Source organism: Phocoena sinus, chromosome 5, assembly GCF_008692025.1.
Source record: "Phocoena sinus isolate mPhoSin1 chromosome 5, mPhoSin1.pri, whole genome shotgun sequence".
In the NCBI taxonomy this organism is placed as follows: Eukaryota; Metazoa; Chordata; class Mammalia; order Artiodactyla; family Phocoenidae; genus Phocoena; species Phocoena sinus.
In genome coordinates, this window is record NC_045767.1 from 116,302,729 (window position 1) to 116,328,353 (window position 25,625).

A 25,625-nucleotide genomic window follows, 5' to 3' on the forward strand; every position below is an offset into this window, starting at 1 on the left:
GATCCTTTGAAAGTCAGCTTTTTTTCCTCCCCCAAAATTTAAGTGTTTATTAAGAGTTAAATATAAGCATCGACCTATTGTTTTATAGAAGAATAGGGTCTTTGGGGAAATGTTTGTACCTGGATTATAGTTATATGTTTGTGTACCATGATTTAGTGGGGTGCAGGGTCTTTCGCAGGAAGAGTAGAAGAAGGAGATTGGAAAGAACATCTTGTCATTGTAACAGGGAAATGATAAAAGAAAATTTCACATATTGAGATATAAGAAAGTCATTCTGGCTTATACATGAGTTAACTTGAATTTTATGCTAACTAAAATAGCCTGTTTGTGTTAAGACCTGCTTTTAATCTTTGTTGCTATAGACGATCAGCCTTTAAGGCTAATTTAGCTCCATTACTAAGCCATGGTCTTTTCAAGGAGAAGCACAAGACACAACCCAGGACAAAAGGGGAGACTAGTCAGTTTGGGAGGTTTTTATGAGAAGACTTGAGCATATTGACAGGTGAGCAGGAATTAGTCAAATGAAAACAAGGAGGGAAAAGTGGGGTGAGGGGAATGGTGTGCTATACTGAGATTTACATGTGCAAAAGCCTAGAGATGGCAAGTATATAATGTTGTCTGAATAAGAACTATACAAGGTCCAATATGACTTGGGAGGACAGAAAAGGAAGAATGGAAGAAATAAGGCTAGTAAACAGAGATTAAACAGGTGTAGCAAATGAGTTTGCTCAGAACCGTGTTTCTCAACCATATAAGTTTTAACAAAGCAGGGTCTCACTTTTTTTCTTTTTTGAATAATGTTTGGAGTGCAAAAGAATAATTGATACAGATTATAGAAATTTTATTTCATTAAGTTTATTGCAAACCCTTATTAATATGTAATTTGCTTAAGTCTTTTGATCACATTTTTCTCCTACTTGTTACTCCCTCTGTCAGAGCATTGACTTTGGAGTTCTGAAGACCTGGATTAAAATCTCAATGATGATTTTTTTAAAATCTCAATTTCTGATTTTTTAGCTTCAAAATTTTGAGCAAGTTCCTTAATCTGAGTCTTCACTTTATCCATAAAAGAGTAAGGGAGGGTAAAGGTATGAACTCACTTACAGGGCTGATATAAGTTAACAAGACATATAAATATCTATCAGTATCCAGCACATGATAGACACTCAACATGTTAGTGTCCTTGTTTAAAAGCCCTGAGAAAACAACTCCTTTTCTAACCCAGAAGTTCTCAACCAAGGTTGCACATTTAAATCATGTGAGGAACTTCAAAAAATATTGGTGCCCACTCCCCATGTAATTTAATAGGCCTGGGGCAGGGGCAGGGCCAGGCATGGTATTATTTTTTAAAAGCTTTCCAAGTGTTACTAACATGATACAAGGTTGAAAACTGCTGATCTAGCCAGGAAAGGCTAACCTTTTTATCCCTCTGAAATCAAGATGTGTGTGTGTGTGTCTAGCATACAAAGCAAAACTTGAAAACATGAGATTTATTAAGAGAAAAACGACTGCAGGCCATAACTGACACAGATGAGAGCTGGCTACACACTTGGCTGACTTCTTAGATTCTATTTTTAATTTTAAATCCACATTGGTTATGTAACACTGTGGCTAAAGGTTTTACATAACAAATCCCTTTGATTTTGTAAAACCCAGATAGTTAATTTGTTGAATAAAACTCTTTATTTCTTTAAAATTATTTCTATAGCAAAACTTCTTTTCATACAGGAAACCTGCAGTTTCTTTATAAGCTAACTTTTTCCTTTTTATTATTTTTTTTCTTTTTCCTTCCTTTTTGCGGTACGTGGGCCTCTGACTGCCGCGGCCTCTCCCGTCAAGGAGCACAGGCTCCGGACACGCAGGCCCAGCGGCCACGGCCCACGGGCCCAGCCGCTCCGCGGCATGCGGACCCTCCTGGACCAGGGCACGAACCCACGTCCCCTGCACCGGCAGGCGGACCCCCAACCACTGCGCCACCAGAGAAGCCCTATTTTTTTTAAAGAACTGTTTACTTTGAATCCTTGCTTTTTTAAATCCCTCATTCATTTTGAGGTTCATTCACTTCCAAAAAGGACTCTGTAAGAAAATTAACTTAGTAAAACAAAAAATAAGGCTAACATTATAATGATATGACAGTTTGGTAAATGCTTAAGAATATATATGGAAGAACTTATATTTTAGAGTTCTTTTTTAAGCTTCATTGGGTTAAATTTTTTTGGCTTATCTTTTTCTTTATTTTTAAATTTTCTTTATTTTTTAAACTGAAGTATAGTTGATTTACAATGTTGTGTTAGTTTCAGGTGTACAGCAAAGTGATTCAGTTTTTCAGATTCTTTTCCAATATATGTTATTATAAAATACTGAGTATAGTTCCTTATGCTATACAATAGGTCCTTGTTGGTTATCTATTTTATATATATACAGTAGTGTGTATATGTTACTCCCAAACTCCTAATTTATCCCTCCCTCCACCTTTCCACTTTGGTTACCATAAGTTTGTTTCCTTTGTCTGCAAGTCTCTTTCTGTTTTGTAAACAAGTTCATTTGTATCATTTTTTTAGATTCTGCATACAAGCGATATCATGATATTTGTCTTTCTCTGACTTATTTCACGTAGTATGATAAACTCAAAATAAAATGTTGTTGCAAATAGCAATATTTCATTCTTTTTTATGGCTTTTTTTATACGATGGAGTGATATTCCATTGTATTGATATATATATTCCACGTCTTCTTTATCCATTCATCTGTTGATGCACACTTAGGTTGCTTCCATGTCTTGGCTATTGCAAATAGTGCTTCTATGAACATTGGGGTGCATCCATATTTTCGAATTATGGTTTTCTCCAGATATATGCTTAGGAGTGGGATTGCAGGGTCATATGGTAGCTCCATTTTTAGTTTTTAAAGGAACCTCCACACCATTTTCCATAGTGGCTGTACTAATTTACATTCCCACCAACAGTGTAGTGTTCCCTTTTCTCCACACCCTCTCCAGCATTTATTATTTGTAGACTTTTTGATGATAGCCATTCTGACTGGTGTGAGATGATACCCCATTGTGGTTTTGACTTGCATTTCTCTAATAATTAGCAGTATTGAGCATCTTTTCATGTGATTGACCATCTGTGTGTCTTCTTTGGAGAAATGTCTATTTAGATATTCTTCCCATTTTTTGATTGGGTTTTTTTTTTGATATTGAGCTGTATGAGCTATCTATATATTTTGGAGATTAATCCCTTGTCAGTCACACTGTTTGCAGATATTTTCTCGCATTCTGTAGGTTGTCTTTTTCATTTTGTTTATGGTTTCCTTTGCTGTGCAAACACTTTTAAGATTAATTAGGTCACATCTGTTTATTTTTGTTTTTATTTCCATTACTCTAGGAGATGGATCCAAAAAGATATTGCTGTGATTTGTGTCAAAGAGTGTTCTGTCTATGTTATCCTCTAAGAGTTTTATAGTATCTGGCCTTACATTTAGGTCTTTAATCCATTTTCAGTTTATTTTTGTTTATGGTGTTAGAGAATTTTCTAATCTCATTCTTTACATGTAGCTGTCCAGTTTTCCCAGCACCACTTATTGAAGAGACTGTCTTTTCTCCATTGTATGTTCTTGCCTCCTTTGTTGTAGGTGTGTGGGTTTGTTTCTGGGCTTTCTATCCTGTTCCATTGATCTATAAGTCTGTTTTTGTGCCAGTACCATACTGTTTTGATTACTGTAGCTTTGTAGTGTAGTCCGATGCCAGGGAGCCTGATTCCTCCAGCTCCATTTTTCTTTCTCAAGATTGGTGATTCGGGGTCTTTTGTGTTTCCATACAAATTTTAAGATTTTTTTTTTTTTTTTTTGCTCTAGAGCTGTGAAAAATGCCATTGGTAATTTGATAAGGATTGCATTGAATCTGTAGATTGCCTTGGGCACTATGGTCATTTTAACAATATTGATTCTTCCAATTCAAGAACACAGTATATCTTTCGATCTGTGTCATCTTTGATTTCTTTCATCAGCATCTTATAGTTTTCACAGTATAGGTCTTTTGCCTCCTTCGGGAGGTTTATTTCTAAGTATTTTACTCTTTTTGATGCAATGGTAAATGGGTTTGTTTCCTTAATTTCTCTTTCTGATCTTTCATTGTTAGTTTATAGAAATGCAACTGATTTCTCTGTGTTAAGTTTGTATCCTGCAACTTTACAGAATTCACTGATAAGCTCTAGTAGTTTTCTGGTAGCATATTTAGGATTTTCTATGTATCTGTCATCTGCAAACAGTGACACTTTTACTGTCATAAATGGATGTTGAATTTTATCAAAAGCTTCTCCTGCATCTATTGAGATGATCATATGGTTTTTATTCTTCAGTTTGTTAATGTGGTGTATCAAACTGCTTGATTTGCAGAAGTTGAAAAATCCTTGTATCTGTGATAAATTCCACTTGATCATGGTGTATGATCCTTTTAACGTTTGTTGGATTCAGTTTGATAGTATTTTGTTGAGGATTTTTGCATCTAAGTTCATCAGTGATATTGGTGTGTGATTTTCTTTCTTTGTGGTATCTTTGTCTGGTTTTGGTATCAGGGTAATGCTAGCCTCATAGAATGAGCCTGGGAGTGCTCCTTCCTGTGCAATTTTTTTGTAATAGTTTAGAAGGATAGATGTTAACTCTCCTCTAAATGTTTGATAGAATTTGCCTGTGAAGCCATATGGTCCTGGGTTTTTGTTTGTTGGGAGTTTGAAAATCACAGATTAAATTTCAATACTTGTAATTGGTCTGTTCATATTTTCTATTTCTTCCTGGTTCAGTCTTGGGAGATTGTACCTTTCTAAGAATTTGTCTATTTCTTCTATGTCCATTTTATTGGCATACAGTTGCTTGTAGTAGTCTCTTATTGTCCTTTGTACTTCTGTGGTGTCTGTTGTTAACTTCTCCTTTTTCATTTCTAATTTTGTTGATTCTCCCTGTCCCTGTTTTTTTCTTGATGAGTCTGGCTAAAGGGTTATCAGTTTTGTTTATCTTTTCAAAGAACCAGCTTTTAGTTTCATTGATCTTTGCTATTTTTTTCTTTGTTTCCATTTCATTTATTTCTGCTCTGATCTTTATGATATTTTTCCTTCTACTAACTTTGGGTTTTTTTTGCTCTTCTTTCTCTAGTTGCTTTAGGTGTAAGGTTAGGTTATTTATTCGCCAGTTTTCTTGTTTCTTTTTTCTTTTTTTTTTGTGGTACGCGGGCCTCTCACTGTTGTGGCCCCTCCCGTTGTGGAGCACAGGCTCCGGACACGCAGGCTCAGCGGCCATGGCTCATGGGCCCAGCCACTCTGTGGCATGTGGGATCTTCCCAGACCGGGGCACGAACCCGTGTCCCCTGCATCGGCAGGCGGACTCTCAACCACTGCGCCACCAGGGAAGCCCAGTTTTCTTGTTTCTTGAGGTCAGCTTGTATCACTATAAGCTTCCCTCTTAGAACTGCTTTTGCTGTGTCCCATTGGTTTTGGATCATTGTGTTTTCATTTTTATCTTTCTCTCTCTCTCTCTCTCTCTCTCTCTCTATATATATATATGTATGTATTTTGCAGTATGCGGGCCTCTCAGTGTTGTGGCCTCTCCTGTTGCGGAGCACAGGCTCTGGACACGCAGGCTCAGCGGCCATGCCTCACGGGCCTAGCCGCTCCGCGGCATGTGGGATCTTCCTGGACCGGGACACGAACCCGTGTTCCTGCATCGGCAGGCAGACTCTCAACCACTGCGCCACCAGGGAAGCCCTATCTCTAGGTATTTTTTGATTTCCTCTTTGATTTCTTCAGAGATCCATTGGTTGTTTAGTAGCATATTGTTTAGCCTCCACATGTTTGTGTTTTTTACAGTTTTTTTCTTGTAGTTGATTTTCACTCATAGTGTTGTGGTCTGAAAAGATGCTTGATATGATTTCAGTTTTCTTAAATTTACCAAGGCTTGCTTTGTGGCCCAGCATGTGATCTACCTGGAGAATATTCTATGTACACTAGAAAAGAATGTGTATTCTGCTGCTTTCTTGTGGAATGCTCTATAAATATCACTTAAGTCCACCTGGTCTAATGTGTCATTTAAGGCCCGTGTTTTCTTTATTTGTTTTCTGTCTGGATGATCTTTCAGTTGATGTAAGTGGGTTGTTAAAGTCCCCCACTATTATTGTGTTACTGTCAATTTCACCTTTTATGGCTATTAGCATTTACCTTATATACTGAGGTGCTCCTATGTTGGGTGCATATATATTTACAATTGTTATATCTTCTTCTTGGATTGATCCCTTGATCATTACGTAATGTCCTTCTTTTTCTCCTGTAACAGTCTTTATTTTAAAGTCTATTTTGTATGATATTAGTATTACTACTCTAGCTTTCTTTTACTTCCATTTGCATGGAATACTTTTTCCATCACCTTACTTTCAGTCTGTATGTGTCTCTAGATCTGAAGTGGGTGTCTTGTAGACAGCATATATATGGGTCTTGCATTTTTATCCATTCAGCCAGTCTGTCTTTTGGTTGGAGCACTTAATTCATTTACATTTGAGGTAATTATTGATATACACGTTCTTAATGCCATTTTGTTAGTTGTTTTGGATTTGTTTTTGTAGATCTTTTTCCTTCCTTTCCTCTTTTGTTATCTTGCCTTGTGATCTGATGACTATTTTTAGTGTTGTGTTTGGATTGCATTTTCTTTTTTCCATGTATATCTATTATAGATTTTCGGTTTGTGGTTACCATGAGGTTTTGATATAGCAGTGTCTATATATACATGATTATTCTAAGTGGCTGATCTCTTAATTTCAAATGCATTTAAAATATCCTGCATTTGTACTCTCCTGATCTCATGATTACTGGTTTTGATGTATTTGTGTGTGGATGATTTCCTACCTTTACTGTGTATTTACCTTTACTGGTGAGCTTTCCCATTTCATACTTTTCTTGTTTCTAGTTGTGGCATTTTCTTTTCCACCTAGAGAAGTTCCTTTAGCATTTGTTGTAAAGCTGGTTTGGTGGTGCTGAATTCTTTTAACTTTTGCTTGTATGTAAAGCTTTTGATTTCTCCATCGAATCTGAAAGAGAGCCTTGCTGGGTAGAGTATTCTTGGTTATAGGTTTTTTGCTTTTATCACTTTAAAAAATCATGTCACTCTCTTCTGGCCTGCAGAGTTTCTGCTGAAAAATCAGCTGATATCCTTATGGGGATGGACTTGTATGTTATTTGTTGCTTCTCCCTTGTTGCTTTTAATATTTTCTCTTTGTCTTTAATTGTTGTCAGTTTGATTATTATGTGTCTTGGTTTCTCCTTGGGTTAACCTGCCTGGCACTCTCTGCACTTCCTGAACTTGGATGACTGTTTCTTTTCCCATGTTAGGCAAGTTTTCATCTGTTATCTCTTCACATATTTTCTCAGGCCCTTTCTTTCTCTCTTGTCCTTCTGGGACCCCTATAATGCAAATATTGGTGCATTTATTGTTGTCTCAGAAGTCTCTTAAACTGTCCTCATTTCTTTTCATTCTTTTTTTATTCTGTTCCATGGCAGTGATTTCCCCCATTCTGTCTTCCAGCTCAGTTATTCACTCTTTTGCCTCATTTATTTTGCTGTTGATTCCTTCTAGTGTATTTTTCATTTCGATTATTGTATTCTTCAACTCTGCTTGGTTGTTCTTTATATTTTCTAATTCTTTGTTAATAATTTCTTGTAACTTCTCACTCTGTGCATTCATTCTTTTCCTGAGATCTTGGATCATCATTACATTCAGTATCTGAACTCTTTCTTGGGTAGACTGCCTATCTTTACTTAGTTGTTCTTCTGGGGTTTTATCTTATTCCTTCATCTAGAACAGATTCCTTTGCCATCTCATTTTGTCTAAATTTCTGTGTTTGCAGACTCAGTTCTGCAGGATGCAGGATTGTAGTATTCTTGCTTCTGGTGTCTGTCCCCTGGTGGGTGAGGTTAGTCTACAGGCTTGTGCAGGCTTCCTGGTGGGAGAAGTTGGTGCCTGTCCACTGGTAGGTGGAGCTGGGTCTTGGCAGTCTGGTGAGCAGGGCCATGTCAAGGGGTGTGTCTAGAGGCAGCTGTGGGCTCAGGAAGTTTTTAGGCGGCTTGTCTGCTGATAGGTGGGGTTGTGTTCCCACCCTGTTGGTTGTTTGGCCTGAGGCGTCCCAGCACTGGAGTCTACAGGCTGTTGGGTGGGGCCAGGTCTTCATGCTGATGACACAAGCAAGACGTCTGCCTCCTCAAGTCCACATAGCTGAACTTTCCCTGAAATCTCTACCACCAGTGTCCACATCCCCAGGGAGAGTCATAGTCACACCCTGGCTCCCCAGGAGACACTGCAAGACCAGCAGGTAGGTCCAGCCCAGGCTCCCATGAAAACTCTGCTTTTGCCCTGTGTCCTGGTATGTGTGAGACCTTGTGTGCACTCTCCAAAAGTGGGGTCTCTGTTCCCCCCAGTCCTGTGGAGCTCCTGCAATCAAGCCCCACTGGCCTTCAAAGCCAAATACTCTGTGGGCTCCTCCTAATGCCAGACCCCCAGGCTGGGGAGCCTGACGTGGGGCTCACTCCTGTGGGAGAATTTCTGCAATATAATTTTCTCCAGTTTGTGGATTGCCCACCTAGGGAGTACGGGATTTGATTATATCACAAGTGCGCCTCTCCTACCATCTTGTGGCTTCTTCTTTATATCCTTGGATGAAGACTATCTTTTTTGGCAGGTTCCAGTCTTTTTTTTTTTTTTTTTTTTTTTTTTTTTTTTTTTTTTTTGCGGTAAGTGGGCCTCTCACTGTTGTGGCCTCTCCTGTTGCGGAGCACAGGCTCCAGGCGCGCAGGCTCCAGGTGTGCAGGCTCAGCAGCCATGGCTCATGGGCCAGCTGCTCCACGGCATGTGGGATATTCCCGGACCGGGGCACGAACCCGTGTCCCCTGCATCGGCAGGCGGACTCTCAACCACTGCGCCACCAGGGAAGCCCTCCAGTCTTTTTTATTGATTGCTGTTCAGCAGTTGTGATTTTGGTGTGCTCATGAGAGGAAGTGAGCCCAACATCCTTCTACTCTGTCATCTTGTCCCAAGCTCCTCTCAGTTAGTTCTTATTCCATCCCTGGTATAGCAAGAAACTCGGGTCATGAGGACTGAGTGAAGTACAGTCAGGACTCCAGCACCATTTCTCTACAATTCTCTTGCTTTGCTTTGCTTTGCTTTGCCCTCCTTTGTGTGTAGGCTTTGTCTTCAAGGTGACATTCTTCACTATTGAAAGAAGACCATGAGCAGCAACAATGGCAACATGCTTTCTGGTTCCCTTCCAGTGGAAAAGAGTCATTGGGTTAACTTCAATTCAAATTTCCTTGCTTTCACTTTAACCTGTTAGTTACAAGATCACATTATCCAAGGTTTAACCTTATTCCTGTAGATTATGTTACTAAGTTATTAATCGTAGTTAACGTTTCCTAATAAGTTTTCCTAAGATGTGAAGAACTTATCCATTACTTCAGGACTATTTAGTTTCAGAAATCTAAACTTACTAGAAAAAAACAGAGGTAAAAATATATACAAAGTACAACACTTATGAGATAAGATGCCATATATATATATTATTTTCTCTGAAATATTCATTTAAAAAGCTCTCTTTGTATAGTGCATATTATGTGAAGTGCATAATCATAGGAAAATATATACTGGGAATTAAGAACTGGAACTAAGAATACATCAAAATGGTGATTTCTATTAAGATATGTGTACTGGACAGATTATGCCAATTATGTTTTCCTTAAACTGTGCTGGGCACACAATAAGCATTCAATTCCCTTTTAAAAGAGGTAGCAAAAAGTTTTTGAAGAGGTAATCTATGAAAAGATAACTGCTTTTGTAAATAACATTATCATAAAAAGAATGGAACTAAATGACAAAGAACATTATGGATTTGAGGTTAAGACTTACTTTCGAAATATTTTTATTCTTTCCAAATGTGAGTTAAAAATATAATAGGCCTTCTGAACCTGCCACAAAGTCCCACAATACCTCTAGACATTATGAGAGATCTTTACTTCTACATCCAAAGGATTCTTCTGGAAACTTAAAGTATGGAAATGAAAGTCAGGGATCTCTAGCACAATGCTGCCGTGTTTCTCTGATTATTCAGCTGGAAGAGAGGTGATGGGAAGATACTTGGGGAATGAGCTACATTCCTTTCTCCAATGGGAGCTATGTAAATGTCATGAGTCAGAGGTGCACAGGCGTTTTCTTAGTGGATGGGTTACAAGGGCTTACATATCCAACAACATCACATGTGTTTTCTTCTTTGTATATCTCTCTGGAAAAAAATTCTACTTTTCTCAATGTGTCAATAAACATCCTTGAAAAAATAGACTTAGATTTCTAGTTTTTAACTTTTGTTAGTGAGGCCTAATGTGCTCTTCTCAGCAGCAATGAGCAGCTTCATTTAAACTGATTACCTTAGGCTGAACTAAAGAGAAACAGTAGTTCTCTAGTCAGCCTTCAGTCAGACCTTATAACATATGCAAGAGGCAGAGGAAAGTACAAGGGTTAGGAATATGGGAGAAAGAAAAGACCTAATACGACAATCAAATAAAGCTGCATGAAAGCAATTGAGATGCTAATTACTGAGGAATAAAATGATCCTTAGCAATCCTTAGTATTAGCTTATTGAAAAGGGTCAGTTAGATGAGTTTTTGAATGAAGTGTCTCATTATTCTGGTTCCAAATCTTCCATAGGTATAAATACTTTAAATTCAGCAAATAAGAAGAGCGATCAAGATGGCATAGTAGTAGGACATGGAGATCACCTCCTCCCAAAAATACATCAAAAATATATCAACATGTGGGACTATTCTCACAGAACATCTACTGCATGCCAGCAGACCTCCGACTTCCAAAAGGGCAAGAAGATCTCCATGTAACCAGGTAGGACAAAAGACAAAGAAGAAAAAAAAAAAAAAAGGAATCAGGATGGGACCTGTGGCCCTGGGAGTGAGCTGTGAAAGAGGAAAGGTTCCTGCACCCTGGGAAGTCCTCTCACTGGCGGGGAGATCAGCCTGGATGGAGGAGGAGCTTTGGAGCCTCGAAGGAGCGTGCAGCAACCTGTTCTTGGGAGGCAAAATGGAGAGAGACGAGCAGATTGTCAGTGCTGCTGCCCTGTGATCCCCAGCCTGAGATGCGTGTCTGCTGGTGCAGACAGGGGCTGGGTGCTGAAGCTCAGGCTTCAGAGGTCAGGCCCAGGGAGAGGACTGGGCTCGGCTGTGAGGAGACAGCCTGAAAGGGCTGGAGTGTGATGTGGCTGTAACCAAGTGTGCAAGCGGACGAATCCTTGGCCTGCCATAGAGGTGAGGCGCCATTGCTGGGGGGTGGGCGAGGGGAGGGCCCGGCCCTGCCATAGGAGACTCTTCCCCCATGTGCGCACTCTCAGGTGACAGGACACTGCTGTCACGAGCCCTGGGGGTGGGTGTGAGCTGCTGCCACCAATGCACACCACTGCTGAAATATCAGGGAGCAGGTGCCAGCTGCTACCTCTGCTGTTGCAGGCTCTGGAGCACGTGTGAGCTGCCACCACTGAGATCCGGGAGTGTGTGCCAGCCGTTGCCACCACTGTTGTGGGATCTAGGAGCACGCACAAGCCTCTGCTGTTGAGATCTGGGGGTGTGTACTGGCCACCACTGCCCTGTTGAGGGCTCTGGGAGGGTGCACGAGCCACCACATCTGTGTATCCCCTATCAAGGGGATAACAGCCAGCACACGCTGAGGAAAAAGGTGGCAGGCATCCATACTAAAAAGAGCCCTTGCACCAAAAATAATAAACCTACACAAGGTGCACAGGGACACTCCCACGTATAAATAGCTTTCCAAGACCACAGTAGATAACTGTTTCTCCTAAACTCAGAGTAAGAGAAATACAAGTAAAATGAAGCAGAGGAACCACTCCCACTTAAAAGACCAAGAGAATTCCCCTGAAAGGACAACGAAAGAGACCTCTTCAGTCTAATAGACACCAAGTTTAAAGAGGAGATAACGAAAATACTGAAGGAATTAGAAAGGCTGTCGACAGAAATGCAGATTACTTTAAAAAGGAACTAGAAAATAGGAGGAGGAACCAAGGAAAATTAGAAAATTCATTTGCAGAGGCAAAAGCTGAACTAAAGGCAATGAACAGCAGTAAGAATGAAGTAAGAATGAAGAATGAGTAAATGACCTGGAAGATAGAATAATGGAAATTACCCAGTCAGAACAGCGGACAGAAAGCCAAATGAAAAGAAATGAAAGCAGTATGAGAGACCTATGGGATAATTAAAAGCCTGCCAATCTATTCCTAATAGGGATTCCAGAAGGAGTAGAAAAGGGGATTGAAAATGTATTTGAAGAAATTATGGCTGAAAACTTCTCAAACTTAAAGAAGGAAACAGATATCCAGGTACAGGAAGCACAGGGTTCCAAAGAAGATGAACCCAAACAGACGTACACCAAGACATATTATAATTAAAATGGCAAATGTTAAAGATAAAGAAAGGATTCTAAAGGCAGCAAGAGAAAAACAAAGTTAATTACAAGGGAACCCCCATAGGGCTATCAGCTGATTTTTCTACAGAAATGTTACAGGCCAGAAGAGAATGGCAAAATATATTCAAAGTCTTGAAAGGGAAAAATCTGCAACCGAGAATACTCCACCCAGCAAGATTACCGTTTAAAATAGAAAGAGATAAGGAATTTCTTAGAAAAGCAAAAACTAAAAGAATACAGCAATACTAAACCTATCCTAAAAGAAATATTGAAAGGATTTCTCTAAATAGAAAAGAGGCAAGAAGCTATAGGAAAGAGGAAATCACGATAGGAAAGTAAATCACTTAAATGAGCCAGTATACAGATTAAAAAGAAAAAAAAATCTATTTGTGAAAGTGATGATAACCACAAGGAACAGCAAAAGGATGAACATGAAGCTGTAAAAGAGGACATCAAAATCACAAAATGTGGGGGAGGAGAGAAAGAAAATTTAGATTCTTTCTTTTGTTTTAATTTTAAAGAATGCATTTGAGCCTATATGACTACCAGTCTAAGGCAAAGTAGATGTAGGAAGGGGTTAACATACTTGAAAAACAGGGTAACCAAAACAAATCAAAAACATACAATAAAGTCACAAACACCAAAGAGAAGAGAACATAAGTATAATACAAAAAAAAAAAAAAATCAAATCACAAAAGGAAAAGCAGAAAAAGGGACAAGGAAGAAATATAAAAACAACAGGAAAACAAGGTTTAAAATAGTAATAAATACATATCAATAATTACCTTAAATGTCAATGGACTAAATGATCCAATCAAAAGACATAAGAGTGGCAGATTGGATAAAAAAACAAGAGCCTATAATATGCTGCCTACAAGAGAGTCACTTTAGGGCAAAGGACACACATAGATTGAAATTAAGGGGATGGAAAAGGATATTTCATGCAAACATAAATGACAAGAAAGTAGGGGTCGCAATGCTCATATCAGACAAAATAGACTTTAAAACAAAGGCCATAAAGAAAGATAAGGACACTATAACATGATAAAAGTATCAATACAGGAAGAGGATTTTACACAACCAGTGGTATTCATCCCATGTTCACAAGTATGGTTCAACATATGCAAATCAATCAATGTGATACACCACATCAACAAAAGACAAAAACCACACAATCATCTCAACAGATGCAGAAAAAACATTTGACAGAATTCTACATCCATTCATGATAAAAACTCTTATTAAAGTAGATATAGAAGGAACATATCTCAACATAATAAAAGCTATTTATGACAAACCCAGAGCCAATATAACACTCAACGGTGAAAAGGTGAAAGCCTTCCCACTAAAATCAACACAACATGATAACACAACTTTTATTCAACATACTAATGAAGTCCTAGCCACAGCACTCAGGCAAGAAAAATAAATAAAAGGTATCCAAATTGGAAGGGAAGAGGTAAAACTGTCATTACGTGCAGATGACATGATACTATATATAGAAAACCCTCAAGATTCCACACAAAAACTACTAGAACTGATAAACAAATTCAGCAAGGTAGCAGGATACAAGATTAACATACAGAAATCAGTTGCATTTCTTTACACTAACAATGAAATATCAGAAAGGGAATGTAAAAAAAAGACTACCTTTTATAATTGCACCAAAAAAAAAAAAGTACTTAGGAATAAACCTGGCTAAGAAGGCAAAAGACTTAAATGCTGAGAACTATGAAACATTAATAAAGGAAACTAAAGGTAATTCAAAGAAATGGAAAGGTATCCCATGCTCTTGGATTGGAAGAATTAATATTGGTAAATGGCCATACTACCCAAAACAATCTACAGATTTAATGAGATCCCTAACAAATTACCCATGACATTTTTCACAGAACTAGAATAATCCTAAAATTTGTATGGAACCATAAAAGACCCAGAATTGCCAAAGCAATCCTGAGGAAAAAGAACGAAGATGGAGGCGTAACCCTCCCAGACCTCAGATAATACTACAAAGCTACAGTAATCACAGCAGCATGGTACTGGCACAAAAACAGACATACAGATACATGGGACAGAATAGCGAGCCCCAAATTAAACCCACACACCTATGGACAATTAATCTTAGACAAAGGAGGCAAGAATATACAATAGGAAAAAAGACAGTCTCTTCAGCAAGGGGTGCTGGGAAAGCTGGACAGCCACATGTAAATCAATGAAGTTAGAACACACCCCGACACTATGCATAAAAGTAGACTCAAATGGCTTAAAGACTTAAACATAAGACATGACACCATAAAACTCCTAGAAGAGATAATAAGCAAAACATTCTCTGACAGAAACTGTACCAATGTTTTCTTAGGTCAGTCTCCCAAGGCAATAGAAATAAAAACGAAAATAAACAAATGAGATCTAATGAAACTTACAAAGGAAACCATAAACAAAATGAAAAGACAACCTACGGAATGGAAGAAAATATTTGTAAACAATGTGACCCACAAGGGCTTAATTTCCAAAATATACAAACAGCTCATACAACCAATAACAAAAAAACAACTCAATAGAAAAATGGCCAGAAGACCTAAATAGACATTTCTTCAAAGACACACAGATAACCAATAGGCACATGAAAAGATGCTCGACATCACTAATTATTAGACAAATGCAAATCAAAACTACAATGAGGTACCAACTCACACCAGTCAGAATGGCCATCACTAAAAACTCTACAAATAACAAATGCTGGAGAAGACTGTAGAGAAAAGGGAACCCTCCTACACTGTTGGTGGGAATGTAAGTTGGTGCAGCCACTATGGAAAACAGTATGAAGGTTCCTCAAAAAGCTAAAAATAGAATTACCATATGATCTAGCAATCCCACCCCTGGGCATATATCTAGACAAAACTATAATTCAAAAAGATACATGCACCCCTATGTTCATAGCAGCACTATTCACAACAGCCAAGACATGGAAACAATGTAAATGTCCATCAACAAATGAATGGATAAAGAAGATGTGGTAAATATACACAATGGAATACTACTCAGCCATAAAAAAGAATGAAATAATGCCATCTGCAGCAACATGGATGGAACTATAGATTACCATACTAAGTGAAATAAGTCAGAAAGAGAAAGACAATATATCACTTATACATGGAATCTAAAATATGACAGAAAGGAACATATCTATAAAATAGAAACAGACACACAGACATAGAGAACAGACTTGTGGTTGCAAAGGTGGAGGAGGGGCATGGGAGGGATGGACTGGGAGTTTGGGGTTAGCAGATACAAACTATAACATATAGAAGGGATAAACAACAAGGTCCTACTGTATAGCACAGGGAACTGTATTCAATATTCTGAGCTAAGCCAAAATGGAAAAGAATATAATAAAGAATGTATATATATGTATAATTGAATCACTTTGCTGTACAACAGAAATTAGCACAGCATTGTAAATCAACTATACTTCAATTTAAAAAATTCACATACAGAGTGAAGTAAGAGAAAAACTAATACCGTATGCTAACACATATATATGGAATCTAAAAAAAAAAATGGTTCCGTTGAACCTAGGGGCAGGACAGGAATAAAGACACAGACGTAGAGAATGGACTTGAGGACATGGGGAAGGGGAAGGATAAGCTGGGACAAAGTAAGAGAGTGGCATGGACGTATATATACTACCAAATGTAAAATAGTTAGCTAGTGGGAAGCAGCCCCATAGCACAGGGAGATCAGCTTCATACTTTGTGTCCACCTAGAGGGGTGGGAGGGAGACCAAGAAGGAGGAGATATGGGGATATATGTATATGTATAGTTGATTCACTCTGCTATATAGCAGAAACTAACACACCATTGTAAAGCAGTTATACTTCAATAAAAATGTTAAAAAAAAAGGAAAAAAATTAATTTTCTCTAAAATAAATAAATAAAAGTTTAGCAAATAATTAATGTTACTGTATTTTTAATCTTAAAAGGAAATCTTTAATTTCCAGTCTTTGGTAGTGGTATGAAGTTACCTAAATATGCTCAGTATTATTATATAACTAGAGTTTCATCTTTCTCTTATCATTTTGAAAATTCAATATGTATTACCTTGACACATAAAAATCTTTGAATGACTTGCTATTTTCATAGATAAAACTTTGTGTAGGTCTAATTGTCTTTATGGAAGTTTCTAGTAGAAGCAGCTGAGCCCACTATCAACCCACCAAGTATTAAATGACTTTACCAATTTCAATAGATGCTAAGACTGATATAATCTGACTATAAATCTTTATCTAGCCAGTGGATAACTGAACGCATAGCTTAGACATTTATTATTAGATCAATAGGAAGTCCAGAGGAAAGACAGTTGATAAAAAAAACTTTCTGGCTCAGTGATTTGTAGGGAAGAGAAATCTCAATTCTGCAAAAGAATTTCCAGTTTTTAACTAATCCAATCAGTTTTCCTAATCTTCCTGGTGACTAGAAACAGGTTAGGAGTGGGAAGTAGTAGAATGAAGATGAGGAGTTCTGTTTTTAACCACTGCCATTAAAAGCTTGGGAAAAAGATAAACCCCAAATCACCAAAGAACATTCTTTCCTTAAAATGTTTTCAAAATAAATATGTGACCAATCTTCAGAACAATGTACACCATGGATAAGTTAAAACTTTTAGGAATGGGGACAATTGGGATAACTTCTAAATACTGTATAATCAAGACCCAGGAGAAGTGACTTGTTTCCAGTTTCCTGGCAAAAGAAAACGTGGGACCATAGGGGCTGACATTTCGACATTTTATCTGAAACTGTGAAACAGAAACAACTGTGCAAAACGCATGACTCAAACGAGAAAAAACAAAAAACCCCACAAATGTATAACTCTAAAAATATGTGATCAATGTTTAATATTCTGAGGATTAAGTAACAAAATCGAAAAAATTTTTTTACTTTGACTAGGTTGATTTCCTCTGAATTCTTCTAAGAGTTAAAAACAAACTATTACACTTATTGATTTAGAACCATCAGATTTTACTTCAGGAAAATCTAATACCTTTCAAAAGGTTATAATTTTAACATTAGCACAAAAAATTACTTCCTAACATTTCATTTGTAAAAAACTTTTCCGCAGCCAAAGATTCCTATTTTTGAATTACAGTACTGCAAGGCACATACAGAACTCACCTCCTTCAAAACACACAGAAGATATACTCCCTGAAATAGAATTTTTAAAATCCTCAAACAATTAGAAACACTACAAAGTTAGCAATTTTTAGGTAAAAATGTGGCTCCTACAGGATCATGCACCTTTCTTAAAATCAATTCAGCACATATGTATAAATAATCCTTTTTTAAAACATTTGTACTTGAAATGTAGATACAGTGATGCTGAAGACAGCACTGAACAAACCTGAAAAGTACTACAGCTCGATAAAGTTTATGTTATTGCCTTCATGAGAGACTATATCATCTCTAGTATTCTCAAAGACTTGAATTTAATAATGGGGTAACTACACAGGAAATAAAAGATTTTCTTTCTTTCCTTACTAACAATATTTCCTTCACCTCTAACACCAATTCTTTTATAAAGGATGCTAAATGAAATCTATCTTTTGTTCAGTAAAACTGAGGACAGGACCATTTAATTGCCTCTACTAAATTTAATGCAGCTTAATTAGGGACCAGGTACATATTTGCCTCTGAAAATTTTTGGTCAAGCATGTCTAACCATAAAAGAAAATGGAATTTTAAGAGGTAGATTTTTTCCCAATGATGCATTTTGTTAATAAACGTTTTGTCAACAAAATAAAAACAAGCGCTATGTTTTCTTGTATAACGGTCTAATGAAAAGAAAAATAAAAGATAGATATGATATTTGTTACAGTCTGACATTTAAACAGTCATAGTATTGGATGTTTTGTGACCAGTGCATTTTGGACTCTCTCAGCATCAAAATACGAGTCTGCCAACTGTATTAAACCCTCCTCCACCCCCACCACCAGTTGGTCCACAGCTTCCTGGTGGATCATTGTCGTCAAATCCATTGGGCCGAAATGAACAGGATGCAGATGCAGCTTGTAGGGCCCGGGCTCGAGCATTCAGCTCTTGTTCCTAAAATTAAAAATTGTTTTTATGAAATTAAAATTCTAAATACAGTGGATGGGTATCACCTACACAAATATTTTTAAATTGCCTTAATCCTTAATAAGCATCCTTCAAATCTCAGTAACTTTAAAAATATTGATTACACTAATCTTTACCAAATCTTACTAAAGTTGAGTACCTAATCACAGATGGAGTGAACAAGGTAGAGAGCAAAATCCTAGTTTAACTCTACAGAATGACAGATCCTAAAGGCCATTCTCTTTCAGTACCCGCCTTTACAGAAGATGAAACTGAAGCTCCACAGTCTTAAAATTTCTCTACAGAAATATCACAGTTCTTTCAACACTCATCACCATATACAAGAATGGATTTCTTTTCTAATACACAGAACACAGAATTCAAAGGTTACATTTTCTGTCAAGTGGAGCTATTTTGGAAGTGGGTGATTACAGTAAAAGGTATAAATAATGAAAGAAGGCTGAATTTTTTTCCTACCCTTTCCTCAGAATATTTCTCAGTAAATAACATCTCAAAAACACTGCTAAGGAAAAGGAGCCTGTCTCCTTACAGTATTACTTAAAACTTCCCCCTACCAGATTATTAGAACTTTTATAAGGAACCATATTCATCTATGTGCCTGACACATATTAAGTGCTCAGTAAATATTAATGATTTCAGACTAGAACACTATTAGGTACTTGGCCACGAAAGGAACAAATGTGAATAAGCACTTATTTATTTATTTATAAAGAAACTGCAAATTCATTTGGCAAGGTGTAGAACTGGATTCTAAAACTGGCACAAACTCCTAGGAAGAAAATATTCTGATATATGTCCATGTTCCTGGGAAAGAGTCTATAACTTTCAAGTGAGGTCATCGGTGTCAACAAGGTCTAAAAGCCACTAGCAACAGCACAACCCTTAAATGGTTAGGTATAATCATCCTGAAGAACTTTCACAGTACAGTCAACATTAATAACAAAAATTGTACTACTTTCAATTTTCCAACTAAAAGCCCAATTACTTTGCTCCTCCTGGCAAGGTAATTTTATTTTACAATTTCTAGCTAAATTTTCTTGGTTGACTATTCTACCCCCTTCATGAGATGCCCAATTTTTATTATGGAGAAAAAAATCCCAGGCTTAACCTGACATCTATCCCTCATATACGGACACCCTGTTTCTCAGTAAGCATACAGCGACTGCTGTGTGATTCCCAATACACAAAATTATCAAGAACCACATATTTTTAGGGCTGAATGTGACCTAAGAAATCCTTATAGCAGAATGGCCTAACAGGCCTTAGAAAGGCTTTTAAAACTTAATTTGCAGGATATTTCTCAAAAACATTTTTTTAATTAACTCTATCATTTACAACATTTATAACTGCTGGCTCCTCTGTATCATGTCCAACCACACAATATTTTTCAGGAGCTATAGTAATTTATTCTTCAATTTGTAAAATTAAAGTAAGAATTACATACATTTTACAGAGAGAAAATAAAAGCTGCAATGGATATATCAGAAATAAGACACAAAAATAAGAAACAAAAATCCTCTATTATGGCTCTATAATCTATTAAACTATCTAAACAAGCAATGAAAATATGACTCTGGATCTAAGAAACAATATCTGGTTTAGGATACAGATCATCTTCCCCAATGAAATAAATAAAACTGAGTAAATATGCAAGGCAGATTTCAAGAAGTTCTGCTCCCAAAAGGTACGGCAAATTTTGCCTGGACTTTGTTAAAAAGTGACTTCTCACCAGAAACTATGTTGAAGGACCTACAAAATACAAAACTTAGTAACTCCACTGCTTCTGAGACACCTGAAACCTATATTATATTTTAAGATAGAGAGCTTCCCAAGAAAGAAATATTCCATTTTTACTTTCTTAGCTATTTATATAAATACATGGCTTGAATCTAAAAAAAGAGAAGGAAGAAAAAAAAGGTTCTGAAGAACCTAGGGGCAGGATAGGAATAAAGATACAGACGTAGAGAATGGACTTGAGGACACGGGGAGAGGGAAGGGTAAGATGGGACGAAGTGAGAAAGTGGCATGGACAAATATACACTATCAAATGTAAAACAGATAGCTAGTGGGAAGCAGCTGCATGGCCCAGGGAGATCAGCTCGGTGCTTTGTGACCACCTAGAGGGGTGGGATAGGGAGGGTGGGAGGGAGGGAGATGCAAGAGGGAGGAGATATGGGGATATATGTAAATGTATAGCGAATTCACTTCGTTATAAAACAGAAAGTAACACACCATTGTAAAGGAATTATACTCCAATAAAGATGTTAAATAAATAAATAAATACATAAATACATACATACATACATACATGGCCGAGGGAGAAAAATGTATTATATTCTGTTTTCAGAAGATAAGCTTAAACTATGGATAGAAGTAGGGGAAACTGCTTTTCATTTTATTTCTTTTAATACAGATGACAATATTAGGTAAATGTCACAAACTATGAATCTCAGTGCATATGTAATTTATATCCCAAATTTATATCAAGTATTAAAATTAATTCTTATTTCAGCAGTGGATTGTACATCTAGTGACAAAAAGGAGTTTTTGTTGTTTTGGGACAAAAACCTTTCAGTATACTTAGATCTCTCATTTAAATAAATCTGTAAACATTAAATTAATCCATCTTTTTTTTTCCTTTACACAGATATAATGTATACTCTTCTGTATGTGTGATGAAGAAAAAAATTAAGACAAACTCCCACCTTCTCCAAAGAAACAAAGGAAAGAAACTGAACACGAAAGGAGAGAACTGTCTGCAGCTGGTGTGGGACACATGGGGATAGGTGGTGTGACTCACACAGCTTTTCTCTCACTGGATCCTAACTGAAAGCATGATTTTGGTAGTCCAGACACTAAAATAATGGAGATACTACTAATGGAAGTTGGGGAGAGAAATATATATGAAGAGATAAGCCCTTTCCAAAATTTACTTTAAGATCCACAATTCACATTGCTCTCTTATGTGTCAGGCTATGATACAGAGTAGAAAATAGTTTGTCAGACAGGATTTTTTTGCCTAGGCTTTTCACAACCACTAATCCTGCTAATACTATAGAAACAGCAAGAGTCTTTCTAACACTTGTAAATCTAGTTGTGACTTTACTCAACTCCACACCCTTATTTTTACTAAGATCTGATTAAGTTTTTTACAACTGTTTTATAAATAGGTATAATGCTGTTTCTTAAAGCCAAAGTTATATCCTAGACATAGCAATCTATTACACAGCATTATTACTATGAAATGGGCACAAACTTTTAACTATACCCCAGGAATGAATGTAAAAACAAAACTGAGAATAAGAGCAAAAACATAACATACAGGTTCCACTTGTTCAAAACTAAGAAATGATAGCTGAAAACGGCTGTATACAAAAATCTCAACATCACACATTCTCACTGCCTGGCAATTATGAGAACATGTTCATCAGTACAGAAGAAACACTATAGTCTCCTAATACAAACTTAAGATGCCAGGTGATTCAGTTACACAGTATGAGAAACATCACAATTCAAACTTTATCAATTAAAGTCTAAATATATTTAAGTTTCTAATTAAGAGTTGAGTATGTTTTTGCAATTTGCTTTAAAAAAGCACTTTGATAATGAAGCTTTAATAGCCTAAGAGTCTTAATACAGGTAAATAAATAAATAACAATGTAAAATTTAGTGATATCTTTTTTGCATTAAACAACTGGCCTGAGACTTAAAATGGAATTCAGAACAACTGCACAACACTGAGAAACTGAATTAACAAAGTACATAATGGTTTTCCTTTATAATGACATAAGGGTATTAAAATAATAATGAAAAGAATGGCTCATCACATACAAACATTGTAAAATCAGGATGTAATGGGGTAAATGGCAAGATAGAGAAAATCATGTAGAGCCAGGTTGCAATACAAATAGTTGTTATGGTTAAAAGAGCTTTTGGCATTACAATTACACAAATTAGAGTAGTTTCTGCATATTTCCAAAAGTCAAGATTGCACTGGGCCTTATTTCCATATTTTATACTGTAGAAAATTTCTATTTTAACCTAACCTTCTTACACTCCACCTCTCCAATCTTCAAGAATCATGAGTCCTATCTAAGTGCTTATTCAATATGTAGTGAGGAGGACATGTTTGAGTATACTCTATTACCTTGAACATAAGCCTTCTGACTGGATGTTAGAGTCTTTGGTAGTGAATAATGAATATTCTGAGTTTCTATTTTTTTTTCTGTAAAAAGTACTGTTTTTGTGTGACTCTGGAACATTGCCATACTCCTTTAAAAATGTATCATGTATTGTTATTTGAGTATTGTTTAATACAGTAAATTTGAAAACTTTTTGAGTAAACTTCCCTCTAAAAATCAGTACTGTTTTTTCTTATTCTGTATCCTTTAGGAGTCAGTAATAAAAAATTTTTAGAAACTTACTTATTTAAACTCATACAATCATTTGGACTACCCAATTAATACACCTACAATTTTAACTACAATTTACTGTTGGTCCTTTATGTTGATAGCAAGTTGGCAGGTTTCAAAGAAAAATGCTTTCAGCAAGATCTTTATTAACTTTAACGTAAGAAAAAGCGCTAACTCTGTACGAAAAATGCTTTCCGCAAGGTCTTTATTAACTTTAAAGTAAGAAAAAGCGCTAACTCTGTGCGAAAAGTAAATTCAGCTCATATGAAACCTTTACTCCACAGTTTTTATTTACTAATTGTTCTATTACTGCCATGATTCTGCTGATCAGGTCCTTAAAGAATACAAATATCCTTTCTTTACATATTCTACCTTTTAGTATCCTTTACTTTATCCACCTGACTGTCAATAAACAGTCATTAAAATATTTATACAAAGGTCTAGAAGGAATAAATACAAATTTAGCAGTTGTTTCCCCTGGCAGGTGGGACTGAAGGGAAGAGGAAAATACTTCCATTTTATTAAGCTTCCTAAATTTCTATATGGCATGCTTTTATAAAGATCACATCTTTTCTAATTAAAAACAAACAAGGTTACTCAACATAGTTTTGGAAGTTTTAGCCACAGCAATCAGAGAAGAAAAAGAAATAAAAGGAATCCAAATTGGTAAAGAAGTAAAGCTGTCACTGTTTGCAGATGACATGATACTATACATAGACAATCCTAAAGATGCTACCAGAAAACTACTAGAGCTAATCAATGAATTTGGTAAAGTAGCAGAATACAAAATTAATGCACAGAAATCTCTGGCATTCCTATACACTAATGATGAAAAATCTGAAAGTGAAATCAAGAAAACACTCCCATTTACCATTGCAACAAAAAGAATAAAATACCTAGGAATAAACCTACCTAAGGAGACAAAAGACCTGTATGCAGAAAATTATAAGACACTGATGAAAGAAATTAAAGATGATACAAACAGATAGAGAGATATACCATGTTTTTGGATTGGAAGAATCAACACTGTGAAAATGACTCTACTACCCAAAGCAATCTACAGATTCAATGCAATCCCTATCAAGCTACCACTGGCATTTTTCACAGAACTAGAAGAAATAATTTCACAATTTGTATGGAAACACGAAAGACCCTGAATAGCCAAAGCAATCTTGAGAACGAAAAACGGAGCTGGAGGAATCAGGCTGCCTGACTTCAGACTATACTACAAAGCTACAGTAATCAAGACAGTATGGTACTGGCACAAAAACAGAAATATAGATCAATGGAACAGGATAGAAAGCCCAGAGATAAACCCACACACATATGGTCACCTTATCTTTGATAAAGGAGGTGAGAATATACAGTGGAGAAAAGACAGCCTCTTCAATAAGTGGTGCTGGGAAAACTGGACAGGTACATGTAAAAGTATGAAATTAGAACACTCCCTAACACCATACACAAAAATAAACTCAAAATGGATTAAAGACCTAAATGTAAGGGCAGACACTATCAAACTCTTAAAGGAAAACATAGGCAGAACACTATAACATAAATCACAGCAAGATCCTTTTTGACCCACCTCCTAGGGAAATGGAAATAAAAACAAAAATAAACAAATGGGACCTAATGAAACTTCAAAGCTTTTGCACAGCAAAGGAAACCATAAGACCAAAAGACAACTCTCAGAATGGGAGAAAATATTTGCAAATGAAGCAACTGACAAAGGATTAATCTCCAAAATATACAAGCAGCTCATGCAGCTCAATATCAAAAAAACAAACAACCCAATCCAAAAATGGGTAGAAGACCTAAATAGACATTTCTCCAAAGAAGATATACAGATTGCCAACAAACACATGAAAGAATGCTCAACATCATTAATCATTAGAGAAATGCAAATCAAAACTAGAATGAAATATCATCTCACACCGGTCAGAATGGCCATCATCAAAAAATCTACAAACAATAAATGCTGGAGAGGCTGTGGAGAAAGGGGAACACTCTTGCACTGTTGGTGGGAATGTAAATTGATACAGCCACTATGGAGAACAGTATGGAGGTTCCTTAAAAAACTACAAATAGAACTACCATACGACCCAGCAATCCCACTACTGGGCATATACCCTGAGAAAACCATAATTCAAAAAGAGTCATGTACCAAAATGTTCATTGCAGCTCTATTTACAATAGCCAGGACATGGAAGCAACCTAAGTGTCCATCAACAAATGAATGGATAAAGAAGATGTGGCACATATATACAATGGAATATTACTCAGCCATAAAAAGAAACGAAATTGAGTTATTGGTAGTGAGGTGGATGGACCTAGAGTCTGTCATACAGAGTGAAGTAAGTCAGAAAGAGAAAAACAAATACTGTATGCTAACACATATATATGGAATCTAAGAAAAACAAAAAAAAGGTCATGAAGAACCTAGGGGCAAGATGGGAATAAAGACACAGACCTACTAGAGAATGGACTTGAGGATATGGGGAGGAGGGAAGGGTAAGCTGTGACAAAGTGAGAGAGTGTCATGGACATATATACACTACCAAACGTAAAATAGATAGCTAG

The 25,625-nt window shown here is 36.7% G+C and overlaps 1 protein-coding gene across 3 annotated transcripts in view; it reads right to left on the reverse strand.

Moving 5' to 3' along the window:
- Positions 1–17,370: 17,370 nt before the first annotated feature.
- USP38 (ubiquitin specific peptidase 38) overlaps positions 17,371–25,625 on the reverse strand; it is a 34,407-nt gene continuing 26,152 nt past the window's right edge. For all 3 annotated transcript variants that reach the window (XM_032632942.1, XM_032632943.1, XM_032632944.1), the window contains exon 10: positions 17,371–18,603. In XM_032632942.1, coding sequence (XP_032488833.1) covers positions 18,442–18,603 — 162 coding nt within the window. In that variant the 3' untranslated portion in view covers positions 17,371–18,441. The remainder of the gene's footprint in view (positions 18,604–25,625) is intronic.